Consider the following 13,240-nt stretch of genomic DNA (forward strand, 5'->3'; position numbering starts at 1 on the left):
GGCAGAGAGGCAGAGAGGCAGAGAGGCAGAGAGGCAGAGAGGCAGAGAGGCAGAGAGGCAGAGAGGCAGAGAGGCAGAGAGGCAGAGGCAAGCAAACCTCTGTGAGTTCAAAGCCAGCCTGGTCTACAGAGTGAGTTCCAGGATAGCCAGGGCATCACAGAGAAACCCTGTCTCAAAAACAAAACAAAACAAAGAAAAGCAAAGCCTAGTGTGGTAGCGATGCCTTTGGTCCCAGCTCTCGGGAAGGAGGGGCAGGTAAATCTCCGAGTTCCAGGGCTACACGAGACCATTTTCTCAATGTGTAACCCTGGGGTTTGGAGTGGTGATCACTATGGGTTCAGAAACGTGGTTGATTCTCCAAGGAAGGAGATGGGAGAAGAAGAAAGAACAGAAGCTTGGTTAGGGTCAACATGGAACCCAGGAGAAGAGGCTGAGGGGCGGGGTAAACTGGCAGCAGAATGGGAAGACAGACATACAGGGTCTTCTTAGGACCCAGAATCTCCAGCTTCCCACTCACATACCCCCTCCATTTCTCTGTTTCAGGGTTCTCCCACTGTACCTCACCAAAGGCTGCTTCTGCCACAGACTGTTCCTGTCTGCACGTCAGTGTGACAGAGGTGGTCAAGTCCTCCAATCTGGCAGGAAGGTCATTTACGGTGAGTTTGTATGGACTAGAGGGGGGGACAGGCAGCTGGTAAGGGAGCCCAAGGGGAAGGTACTCAGAGAGGGGGAGCTGATGGTGGCCCTTCACACCTGCTGTGGGACTTTCCAATCAATGTGGCCGATGCAAAGACCCTGTGGTATAAGGCAGACACGGAGCCCCGTCTTCCTTCCATCTGCAGCCCATTTGAGAATTAACACCCCTAACAACCACAGTCACCCACACATGTCATCCCCACCACTGCTCCTCAACCAGACTCCTACATAGCAGCTCTCATATCCTCATTGCCTCTCTGACCACCTTGCCCCTTGGCTTTGCCTTGGCTGACATTTAGTGATCAAGGGATGAGACTCACCCATTTTCTTGCTCTCTGATGGCCTCTCTCAACTTCACTTAACCTGACCTCAGAGCCCCGTGGTCCCACCTGAACCACGTTCTCACTGACACAGACTCCTGTGCACCACCCACCAGACAGGCCAGATGCTGATAGCTTCTGGGATAAATCCTGTACCCACATTGACCAGGTCCCAGCAAACTCCTGCTCACCCAGAACATTGATGTCACTCAGCACCTTTCTTGATTCTGGGAGTCTCTCTTTACTTTCTCTGCCCTTCCTTCCCTCCCCGCCTCCCCCTGACCCTCCTTCCTCCACAAATAGATTCAGGTCTTCTTTCCATCCTAGAAACAGACAGGAAACTCGACCTTGGCCAACGATTTCTCTCTGGCTGCCAGATGCAGTTCATTTCTCCTACGTCACTCAAGCTTTTAGAAAGATACTTCTAGGGGTCTGGAGGGATGGCTCAGTGTTTAAGAGAACTGACTGCTCTTCCAGAGGTCCTGAGTTCAATTCCCAGCAACCACATGGTGGCTCACAACCATCTGTAATGGGGTCTGATGCCCTCTTCTGGTGTGTCTGAAGACAGTGACAGTGTACTCGTATACATAAATAATTTTTTAAAAATATATATTTTTTTCTATAAGTTTGAGGCCCTTATTCAGGACTCCTTTGCCTGCAAGCTATGGCTTTGAGCTTACCCCTTTGCAGCAAAGTCACCTCCATGTTGCAAAGTCACTGTCCCTATTCAGTCTTTCCATTTCTTCTTTGCATGGCAATGTTGTAATCTATATGTGCAAAATAAGTTTACTCATCATCTCAGTGCATGGTTAGGATGACATTTTTGAGTATCAAATAAATACTTTGGTTTTTCATTATATGTTCTTGAATAATTGATAAATACAGTGAATAATTGTCTATAGCAATGTTTTTGCTCAAAATATTTGAAAGAAGGCTGGGAACAGGACTTTTAACCAGAACTCTGGAAGCAGAGACATGAGTTCAAGGCCAACCTGGTCTACATAGTGAATTCCAGGGCAACCAAAAGAGACCCATATAATATCTACATATTTCACATTATATTATATACGAAGGCTTTGTGCATTTGTCCTGATGGGACTTTGTTTATGCCATTAAATATTATTTCATAATGGTTGTGTATACCCATAATGATTATTGAAATGTTTTTGTATGATTCAGTGATCTTTTATGATTATAAGCATGCTGTGGCAAACATACTTAGGGTTAAACAGATGCTAAAACTCATGATTATGCTTTTAAAAACCTTCCCTAGTGAGCTGACACCCACACATCAGGACATTTCACCACACTGGTCTCCACACCCCACCCCCATTGCCATGTGTGGACGCCAATTTTGGAAGGCAGCCAATACACAAGCTGACTTGTTCCAACTCTGTGACTCTGATCATCAAAATTTTGATTGTTTCAATCTGGATTTCTGTCACTCCCAATTAGTGACAGTGATTTTTTTTCTCACATTTACTGGTAACTGTTTCTTTTCATTTATTTCCTCTGTGTGTTCTCACCTATACTGAAACCATGGTGTCCTGGTTTTATATGAGAATACCATCCTTTTGTTCGTCTCATGTTTTTAAAATATTTTCCCCAAATTTGTTCTTTAAATGTTTTATAACCTTTATATTTCAATTTCCTGCCTGAGAGTTTGAAAGTGTTTCAGAAACCCCACCTTTGGCCTTTGCTGAGTTATCGTTGTCCCCATAGACTTTTGCCTACACTTGTGACAGGACACAGGGGCCATGTACCTGGGAGACCTTCCCTTCCCTCAAGATCTTCCCTACTCCCTACTTCCTAGTGAGCTGGGTACCCCACCTTTGTGCTCTCCCTTTAGCCCTGGGGACACAGCCATGGCGACACTGCAGCTCTGTAAATGGCATGGGGCGGGGCCCTCAACTTGATGTTTCCAGCACTCAATGTATCGGGCACACAGCATGTTGCTAGTCACCTAGAGCTTCGAGCATCTCAATTCTGAACTGGTAGCCTACCTTCTCTGACGCCAGCTATCCGTGGTATTAAGAGCTTTCATTGCTCAGAGACACACTGTTTTGGATTCAGTTCTACCTTAGCCTTGGACAGTATGGTGTTCAAGCTTGAAGCTGTAAGGTAGACCTTGTCACTTTAACTGCAGCTCCTCTTTGAGAGTCAGTTCCTCTGCTAAATGACCTCATTAAATAACCTGGCCAGGGGCTTTTGGCTCTCTAAGCAAATCAACCCAGCAAGTTCCTGTTTTTTATTTCTTTCTGACTTGCTGAGCAAGATTCCAATAGCTGTGTTTCCTCTCCTGGAACCCTGGCAGGTTTCATTAGATGGTAGGCACCAAGCCATGGAAGGGAAGTTCTTGGTGATCTAGAGGGAAGGTGTTCCCAGCTGAGAACAGCAAGAGCCCTGTGGCTGCCTACGCAGTCTTGTCTTTGGCTGGGTTGGATGCTTGATTGACAGGAATAACAGCAGCGAGGCAAGGACAAAAGAAAGGGGGCTTTGGGTGTGGAACACAGCAACGCCAACAGGGAATGGAAGCCTTGCCTGTCCTCCATCTTGACACGCTTTGCGAAGCCTGCAGCTGGCCCTTGCCGCTGGCCTGTATAGATGCATTATAGGTGTGTGTTGCCTTCATAATCCACAGCCCAGGAGACCCCAGAGGCAACTGCAACAGACAGGTGTGTGGGAGGAGGCTAGTGGATGGCCTCTGGTCACCTACAGTGTGAGTCTGGGTTGTGCCAAACACCTGAAGTACCCTGTACGCAGCAGGGGAAAGATCACTGAATTAGAATCGGTGTGCTGAGACCTTCACTGCGGGAGCTCAGCAGGTGACACCCAGATCCTCGGACCCCATTTTCTTCACTTGGGCAACCCCAGATTCCTTCGATCATAGCGTGTAAAGTGACTAACCCTGGCTTCCCCTGGGCCACTCTCCTTCTGCAGCTTTTGTGGGTGCTCCTGGAAGGTGACTAGTGACTCCCCCAGTGTAGACAACCATCTGGTTAACTGTCAGTTACTGCCCACTGGGCTCCACAGCCTGTTCCCCTGCCCACGACACACTCCTCCCTCATAGCTAAGAGTTCCTGGGGGAATCCAAAGTGCTTGAGGTTCTCCTGCACGAACAGGCATCTCCTCTCCCCTCTGGCACCCTCAGCCGTGGGTGTCTGCTCCTCTCCATCTAATGGAGGTTCTGGTGTGTCTTTCTTCCATTGGTGCTCACTTGTTCAGATTCGCATGAGGGAAGAAGAAAGGGGTTTAGGATGGAGACAAAAGAGAAAGAATAGATAGTAGATTTCCTTCTTCATCACTTAAGACCACTGTTTGTGCTTACACTCATCTGGAAATATTACAGTGAACAGGAACAACAACAACAATAATAATAATAATGCCAACCCACACCAACACTAACACAGTGCCTTCCGAGCGCCATCTACTGGAGACTTGTGGACCTACCAGGGGCCACACCCTTAAATAAAACTGACTCTCCATCCCCTGGAAGCCCTCCCCTGTCTGTGAGCTCCTCGCTAAAGATGTGCTCTATTGCTGGTAAAACACTCACCAAAAAACCAACCTGGAAAGGAAAAGTTTTATTTCAGCTTATAGCTTCCAATCTGTCATTGTGGGAAGTCAGGGAAGTCACTTAAGCAAGAACCTGGAAGGAGGGCCTGAAGGAGAGACCATGCAGGAATACTGTTTACTGCTCGCTCAGCCTGCTTTCTTACATAGCCCAGGACCACTTGCTCACAATAGACTGGGACCTCCCAAATCAATCCCTAATTTAAAAAAAAAAATGCTCCATAGCATTGCCTACGGGCCAATGGATAGAGGCTCGCTCTCTCTCTCTCTCTCTCTCTCTCTCTCTCTCTCTCTCTCTCTGTCTCTCTCTCTCGTTTTTCAAGACAGGGTTTCTCTGTGTAGCCCGGGCTTTCCTGGAACTCACTTTGTAGACCAGGCTGGCCTTGAACTCAAAAATCCGCCTGCCTCTGCCTCCCGAGTGCTGGGATTAAAGGTGTGCACCACTACCACCTGGCTAGAAGCACTCTCTTAATTGAGATTCTCCTCCTCCCAGGACTCTAGTTGGTGTCAAGTTGAAAAAATAACAAGCATGGGGTTCCTGAACCCCTCCCCTTCTGTGCTAGATCGTTGACTGGCTTGGTCGGGTGCAGGTCTTGTGCAGGCAACCAAAGCCGCTGAGTCCATGAGTGCACTGGTCCTGTCATGTCCAGCAGACACCAGTCAGCTCCAGTTGTCCCCGACCTCTGACCTTTACACCCATTCTGCCCCTTGGGTGATTACTGTAAGCATCCGGGGTTGAAAACACTTGGGAGAAACCGTCTCAGAGGCTTCCCGACACACTGGGGCTGTCTTTGTACCACCCAAAGCTCCTGTCTGTTGTCAGTGTTCTGATTAACCAAGGACAATTGACTGAGAAAAGAGAGACTTTGAAGGATAGGTTCAGGCTTCTCAGCAGCACGGTCTCAGCCTCTCAAGGACAGAGCACTGCCAGCCTCCTGGAAGCTCTGTACAGGGTTACACATAAGGCTAAGCGTGCAAGTCAGTTTCTGGCACACTGAAACTTCTTATCTGATCTAGGGGTTGCCTTGGAACCACCATCACCTAAGCAATTCTCGTTCGTAGGAAACTTCGAGACTAAGTTAAGCAAAGGCTCTTAGAAGCGATCAAAAGAACAGCCCCATAAAATCTCAGATAACCACTGACAAAAGGCTACTTCCAAGCTTAGATGCCATCAGTCCATATTCATGCCACATATAACAGGCTCTGCTGAAATTCTGCTACAGTCTGTGTGGGGGATGGGACCCCTTGGGATACACAGAAGAAATGCATCAGCTTCCAGGGTAGGAAGTGTTGGCAGAGCCAACTGCTGAGCAAAGGTGACATTTACATAAAGTCTCCTCTGATGTAGACATCAACCAACACCTTCCGGACATCCAGTATCCAAGTCCAGAGCCAAGACCAGAGGCTGCTCACACTATGGCTGGACAAGGACGGTCGGCGGACTTTCAGGGATGTGGTCAGGTGAGTGGGGCTTTCTACTCCTAGGACTCCTGCCCCAACAGGGAAACCCTGAACGCCCACAGTCTCCTGCCCATGGCCCAGGCTACTTATCAGAGTCAGATCTGTGGTCAGGTAAGTTTTAGGCCACTGTCTTACGACTTGAGGTTAGTGATAAATGTTCCCAGGACTCCTCGGGGCACACACAGCCTGAACATCCTCCTGTTTCAACCTTGCTGCCTGTACTGATCTTTCATCACAGGCTCCCCTTCTGGGGCATCTGTACCCCCCATTTTGTGACTTTTGCAAGTTTTCCCCAGGGAGGTAGACACAAAGACACAGTGGCCTAGATCCAAGCATCTCCCCCACTCTCAGAGAACCTTGCTGCATGAGGACCTCCTTCTCTGATTTGTCTTGTCTTCTTTTTAACTCTCTCTGTTCCCTATAACAGTTGCTCTACCTTTTAAATGTGGTCTACCTTTCTAATCAGGGAAAATCTGGTTTCTGATTACCTTCTAAGCTGGTCTCTCCCCACTGCAGATTTGAGGCCGGTCCCTGCCCAGAGCCATGTTCACGGACCCAGAAATCCAAGACTTCAGCATTCAATTCGCATGGGCAGGAGACAGAGAAGAACATGGCCAAGCCCAATTCTCTTCTGATGCCCATCAACACATTCTCTGGCATCATCCAATAAGCTTACCAGGACAGTGGGAGATCTGGGTCCAGGGGCAGCAGACCCAAGAAGGAGGAAACACTACCTACCCATCCACAACATTTACACTGACAGCCCCACTGGGCAGCTCTGCTTGGACCAGGAGTCAGAGAATGCCTGGGAATGAAAAGAGCCTGGATTGTAATGAATAAGGGGCATGTGATAAAGATGGATGCAGCCCACGGCTCCCAGATTGCTGGACAGAGCTGGAATGAGATGAGCTTCTCGCAGAAACATCTTTCTTGTGATGATGTTCATTTCCCGTTTCTCATCCACTCCAGCTCCCTAGGGAGTCCTGAGAACTGGTGTCAGGTAGCTGCAAGTATAGCTGGTGGTTCAGTGGTAGAGCACTTGCCTAGTGTATGGGAGGCCTTGGGTTTGACCTCAGTATATAAAAAGGGGTTCAGAGCTGATGGATTCACTATTTGTACAGCGCCCTGTGGCTGAGGAAGGACCAGGAAGTAGGTGGTGAATACAGTATTTGCTCCCTTCTGACTTCATACCATCCTTTCCAGCTCTCAAGGCCATGGTTCGCCAGCGCCGAGGCGGTCAGTCTGTCTCAGTAAAGAAGAGAGTGATAGTCTCAATAAAAGCACACTAAAGTGTTACTGCTTCCGTGTGTGTGTGTGTGTGTGTGTGTGTGTGTGTATGTGTGTGTGACATTATATGTATGTAGGTCAGAAGACAATTTGTGGAAATTTATTGTTTCCTTCCACAGTGTGGGTCCTGGAAACAAAACTCAGGTTGTCAAACTTGGCAGCAAACACCTTTACCCACTGATCCATGACCACAGCACTATTTGCGCTGCACAGGAAGTCAGAAGACAGAACTTGATTTAACCAAATGAATTCTCTTAGGCTGGATGACAGTCTTGTGCCATATTCATTGCTGCGGTCCATTTCCCTACTCTTTCCTCTCCTCGTTTTAAGGACTCTCTCAAGCAGAGGCAGGAATGCAGGGTGCCTTCAGGAAAGCCAGGAAAGCCAGAGCTTAGAGAATAAGAAAAATTGGCGTTTCAAGTAAAAAAAGAAAAGTTGTACATTGTCTTAATTAGAGTCTTACTGCTATGAACAGACACCATGACCAAGGCAACTCTTATAAAGACAACATTTAATTGGGGCTGGCTTACAGATTCAGAGGTTCAGTCCAGTATCATCAAGGTGGGAGCATAGCAATGTCCAGGCAGGCATGGAGCAGGAAGAGCTGAGAGTTCTACATCTTCATCTGAAGGCTGCTAGGAGAAGACTGGCTTCCAGGCAGCTAGGATGCGGGTCTCAAAGCCCACGCCCACAGTGACACACCTCCTCCAACAAGGGCACACCTCCAAATAGTGTCAGTCCCTGCGCCAAGCATATACAAACCACCACACAAAGCCATAGTAGTGTTGTTGGCCCTACGATCCATGGCCTCATGACTATAGGGTGGGGGAGAAATAGAAAAAGTCCAAGGGAGTTAGACTTGAGCCCCTTCCTGTCAACTAGATGGAGTCCCTGGGCTGGTGGGATCCTTTGAAGCCAGGAATCCATATTAGTTACTTTACTGTCGCTGGGCTAAACGTCATGACCAAAGAGCAACCATAGAAAGAGTCTGTTTTGGCTCAGGGGTTCCAGAGGGATGAGAGTCCACTGTGGCAGGAAGGATAGCAGCAAGCAGTGAGCAGGCATGGCGGCAGGAAGCTGAGAGCTCACATTGCCCAACATGAGCATGAAGTAGCGAGAGCAAACAGAGAGGCAGCTTTAAACTCTCAAAGCCTTTGCCAGATGCACACGCCTTTAATCCCAGCACCCCAGGGGCAGAGGAAGGTGGATCTCTGTGAGTTCCAGGGCAGCCTGGTTTACAGAGGGAGTTTCAGGACAGCCAGAGCTACGCAGAGAAACCCTGTCTCAAAAACCCCCCAAAACCCCAAAACCCCAAAAGAAAAAAAAAACTCTCAAAACCTGATCCTAGTGTCATACTTCCAGTAAAACCTGCTAACTGTCCCACCACTACCACCAAACAGCGCCACCAACTGGGGGACCAGGCGTTAAAATATCCAAGTGTTGCCGGGCGTGGTGTTCAGGGACCATTCTCATTCAAGTCAATATAGAATGGGGGTGGGGGGTGGGGTGTGAGTGTCAGTAAAGTAACTAATATGGCATTTTATCTCTGACCTCATTATTCCAGGAACAAGGGAAAGTCCCATGACCCATTCTTAAAGCCAAGGATGATGTGAGTAGGGCTCAGGGTTGGTTTAGTATACACACCCAAAGGCAGTCTAGGCTTACAGAAAGTCTCTGCTCGCCCATGGGCATGGAAAGCAGGGAATGTTTTCTCCGGTAGCCAGAAGCAGACAAGCCCACAGAGTCTCAAAGAGCCAAGAAAGAAGCTGTGGGAAAGAGCAAGTGGGGGGAAGGCTGCTGAAAGAGGCAAAGGCAGGGGCACTGGGGGGGGGGGCGCAGGCCGGCTGGCAGGTGGGAGGGAGGCGCTGGGGGGGGGCACACAGAGGGTGTTGCACAGGCGGGGGCATAGGCGGGCTGGCAGGTGGGAGGGCCGGCAGTCTTTAGTGGTTTGAAACTGGTAACAATCACAGCCTCACTGAGTCTGACCTGGGATTTTCTGTTTTTCTGAACTGAGGTGATGTGAACTGCTTCAGACCAGTTTGAACATACTCAATCACACAAGCATTAGGTTTTTGTTTTGGGGTGTGTGTGTGTGTTTAGGTTTGTGGTTGATATCTTTGAGACAGGATCTCATATAACAAAGGCTGGTCTTGAACTCCTGATTTCCCTGCTTCTACCTCCAGATGTGGGATTATATGACTAAGCCTCCACTCCCATTAATCACTTGCATGTTTGTTTTCTTTTTGCTCAGTTTTGTAAACAAGGTCTCACCTTAAAAAAGCTAGCTGAGGCTGATGGTGAACTCCTGATCCCCCTGCCTCCATCCCTCAAGTGTTGGACACAGGCATGCGTCACGTCACCATACCCAGCTAGCAACTCTTAGTTTTTAAATTTTAATTTAATAACATTTTAATCCTTAGGTTCTGATCATCAGTAAGTCTATCAGTCATACAGTAAGAGAAAGTGCGGAGGACCTTAGCTCTCTACCCGTCTCCCGAGAAAGACGGTACCCAGTCAAATTTAGCTACACATACATATTGGCTGGCAAACACCCCCCACTCTCCAATCCACGGCCAAATTAGGTGCATTGAGCAAGCCTTGAGTGAAAAATGAACCAAATCAGAGCTGGGATACAGCTCAGTGGCAGAGTGCATGGAGACCCTAGGTCTGAGAACAAATGGCTCTCACCTCAGTAGCTAGATGGTTGGCCATTCTGGAGGAAAGCCTAAGACGCACCCCCAAATGATTTCAAGGGCTTGCATCTGAGTTCCGTTGAGAGAGGAAATGCCTCTGAGGAGAGAAAACAATCTGGAGTCATTTCTCATGACCTGGATGCCACTGAATTCACCTGGAAACCTTTACTAGGACAATAAATTACCATGCCTTTTGACCTGCAGTTTTTAAGTATCTGTAGTCACTTCCTCTACTGAGGTTCAAAGCCAGCTAAGAATTTCTGGAGTGCACTCCCAAACAGGGCAGGCAACAGCATTCTATTGACTGTGGATGAAATTTTCCACTGTGTACATACTGCCTGGAGCTGTGAGGTACTACCAGGATTGGATGGATGGATGGATAGATAGATAGATAGATAGATAGAAGGCAAAATATCTGCCTTTCTGGGAGTTTTAATGCCGATGGAAAAAAACAATAAGGTGAACAGAAAGATTATAGACAAAAGTTCAAGCAAAGGAGGGGAAGTCTGAGTCCTCTGGTGATGGCCAGACAGGATTGGGATTTCAAGTACAATCAACAGGACCAACTCTGTAAATCGCCACTGACCAGTGGGCCTATGAATACAGACCTGAGGACGAGGGATGTGTGAGGACCAGAGATGTGCAGATGTTGTTCACTTCATTCTTCTCTCCCGGAAACATCCCCATCCTGACCCTGTCAGTTTCTCAGGTCTGAGGCAGTCCAGGCGCCCAGCAGCACCTGTGGTCAGAACGCGCCCAGCAAACCACAGGGCGTCCGTCATCCATTAGGTGGCGCAGGTGAGGCGCAGGTACAACAGGTGCAGCAGGTACAGTCAACAGGTGCGCGGGCTCCGCCCCCGCCGCGTCTCTCTCTTGAGGCGGGGCCACTTCCGGGAGGGTGGCCGGACATGGGGGGCAAATAGCCGTTGGCTAGGTGACAGGAGGTGACGCAGTTTGGCTTGCTCGGAACCCTGAGCCAGCGATTCTCCCTTCCCAGGATATGGAGCGCCGCGCGCCCCGCATCTAACTTAGTCCTGTGCCCTTCCGGGTCTGGCGAAATCCCGTAACCATGAGCCCCAACCCGCAATGGGATGTTCCCAGGGCACTACGGGTGGCCAGGCTCTTCCACTTGGTGTGCGGAGTCCGGGATGCCTGTGTGACTCCGTTCCTGACCCTCTACCTGAGGCAACTGGGTGTGGCCGCGCCCTTGGTGGGCATCCTCATGGGAACCAAGCACCTGATCGCTACCTGCTGGATTCCCTTCTGTGCCTTCCTGGCCAAACGCTACCAGAAAAGGAGAATGTTTCTGACTGGCTCATTGCTGAGCTCCGCAGGCGCCAGCCTCCTGATGGTCCTCGTCCCACCGGTGGACAGAAATCTGGTCAACCACTTTTGTAATGGAAGCAGTAGGGTGGCCACCACTATCCTACCGCTGGGGGTCACACAAACTGTGATCATGACCCCTACCCAGGGGTCTGGAGCACCCAACCTCCCAGGCAGCAGGCACACCAGAGCCCTGGACACTTCTGGCTTTCCAAATGGATCTGAAGGAACATTTAGCGGTCTGCAGACCTATTTAGTGGGCTCTGTTGAAGGAGCCAGGACCACTACACAAGGCCTCCATCTTGTCACTTCTGGGTTGAGAGATAATTCCCAGAAAGGGACTTTTGAGGTGGGCAATGTTACCCTGAATCTACTTCCTGGAAGTACAGCTCTTGGAGGTCCCGTCAACTTGTCAAAGCCCCAGGGGGCCCAGACCCCTGATCACTCCTCGAAAGAGTCACCGTGGACTTTCATCCTCTCCTTGGGGGTTGTTGTATTCTGGGAACTTCTGGCAGCCCCTCTGGAGCAGGTGGCGGATGACAGTCTTTATGAATACCTGGATTTCGTAGACGCCACTGATCGGAACAGAGACCTGTGGGTGTGGAAACTGTTGGGTGTATCAGCAGGTGTGTGTGGCATCGCAGCCTTGGTGGGGCATCTGGAATGCTTCCTCGTGGCCAATGGTCCTCAGGGCGTGATTTATTTCTACAGCTACTCGCTGGTCAGTATCCTGGCCTTAGCAGTGAGCACTGCCTTTCCTGTTCCCATAGACCAGCAACAGGGGCCCAGCTACAAAGCCATCAAAGCTCTGTCCCTCATAAGGGGTGACTCCCGCCTCATCCTCCTGGCCTTCACTGTCTTTTGGATAGGAGCCACTGCCAGCACTGTGCAGGACTTTCTGTTCTGGCACATGAAGGACCACGGCAGCAGTGAGCTGGTGATGGGTTTCTCAGTGGCTCTCAGCTTGCTAGGAGAAATTCTGTTTCACCCGTTCAGAACTTCGTTGCTAAGGAAACTGTCTAGGGTGGGTGTGCTGGGGCTGGGGCTGGGCTGCCTGGCCCTGCAGGTGCTTTACTATGCTTTCATCTGGAGCTGGTGGTCCGTCCTCCCTGTTCAGATCCTGAGCACCATCAGCAGTGGGGCTCTGTGGTGGGCTGTGGGGGCCTCCATAGAGGACCTGGCCTTCTCCGGAATGGAGAGGTCTCTGGGCACCATGTTCCGAGGTCACTTTTACGGGAGCGGCTGCAGCCTAGGCAGCTTTGTCGGGGGCTTTGTAGTACTGCACTTCGGCATAGCTGTGCTCTACGAAGCCTGTTGTGTGGTCCTGTTGCTTTGGCTGGCCTTGTTCCTGTCCATCCAGCCCAGGCTGCCCCAAGAGCAGAGGATCAACTACTCAAAGCTGCTAGCTATGGAAGGGAGTGACTCCAGTGACTCCGAGCAGGGGTCAGAGGGGGACTGGCTTGTGAAGGCCATGAGGGAGGAGCACTCTGACTGGAAGAGCTGAGAGGTGAGAGCATGCTGATGGAGGACAGCTCTCACGGATGCCAGGACTCGTGCCCTGCACTGCAGGGAGCCTTGGAGAAGAAACCATGTCTATGCCAAAGGCACAGCAGGATCTGCTCGCTGCGTGATTTTATTTTGTAGTAAAAAGAGTTTTTTTTTTACTTTTTTATTTTTTATGTGTTTGTATACATATGTGGGTGCACATGCCCTCTCTCTCTCTCTCTCTCTCTCTCTCTCTCTCTCTCTCTCTCTCTCTCTCTCTGTGTGTGTGTGTGTGTGTGTGTGTGTAGGTCACTAAGACAACCTCAGGTTGTCATGTTCAGGAACACATCGCCCTCTTTAGAAACAGAATCTCTCACTGGCCTGGCGTTCACCGTTTAGGCA

The 13,240-nt window shown here is 49.7% G+C and overlaps 2 protein-coding genes across 3 annotated transcripts in view; both read left to right on the top strand.

The window, feature by feature from the left end:
• Pik3r6 (phosphoinositide-3-kinase regulatory subunit 6) overlaps positions 1–7,328 on the top strand; it is a 57,993-nt gene extending 50,665 nt beyond the window's left edge. For both annotated transcript variants that reach the window (XM_029483150.1, XM_029483151.1), the window contains 3 exons: positions 544–656; positions 5,938–6,050; positions 6,567–7,328. In XM_029483150.1, coding sequence (XP_029339010.1) covers positions 544–656; positions 5,938–6,050; positions 6,567–6,720 — 380 coding nt within the window. In that variant the 3' untranslated portion in view covers positions 6,721–7,328. The remainder of the gene's footprint in view (positions 1–543; positions 657–5,937; positions 6,051–6,566) is intronic.
• A 3,638-nt stretch (positions 7,329–10,966) lies between these two features.
• Mfsd6l (major facilitator superfamily domain containing 6 like) lies at positions 10,967–13,017 on the top strand. The gene has a single exon (XM_021178196.1). It carries the CDS (start codon positions 11,100–11,102, stop codon positions 12,855–12,857), a length of 1,758 nt encoding a protein of 585 aa, XP_021033855.1. The 5' UTR covers positions 10,967–11,099; the 3' UTR covers positions 12,858–13,017.
• Positions 13,018–13,240: the final 223 nt, after the last annotated feature.

This window comes from Mus caroli, chromosome 11 (genome assembly GCF_900094665.2).
Source record: "Mus caroli chromosome 11, CAROLI_EIJ_v1.1, whole genome shotgun sequence".
NCBI lineage: Eukaryota > Metazoa > Chordata > Mammalia > Rodentia > Muridae > Mus > Mus caroli.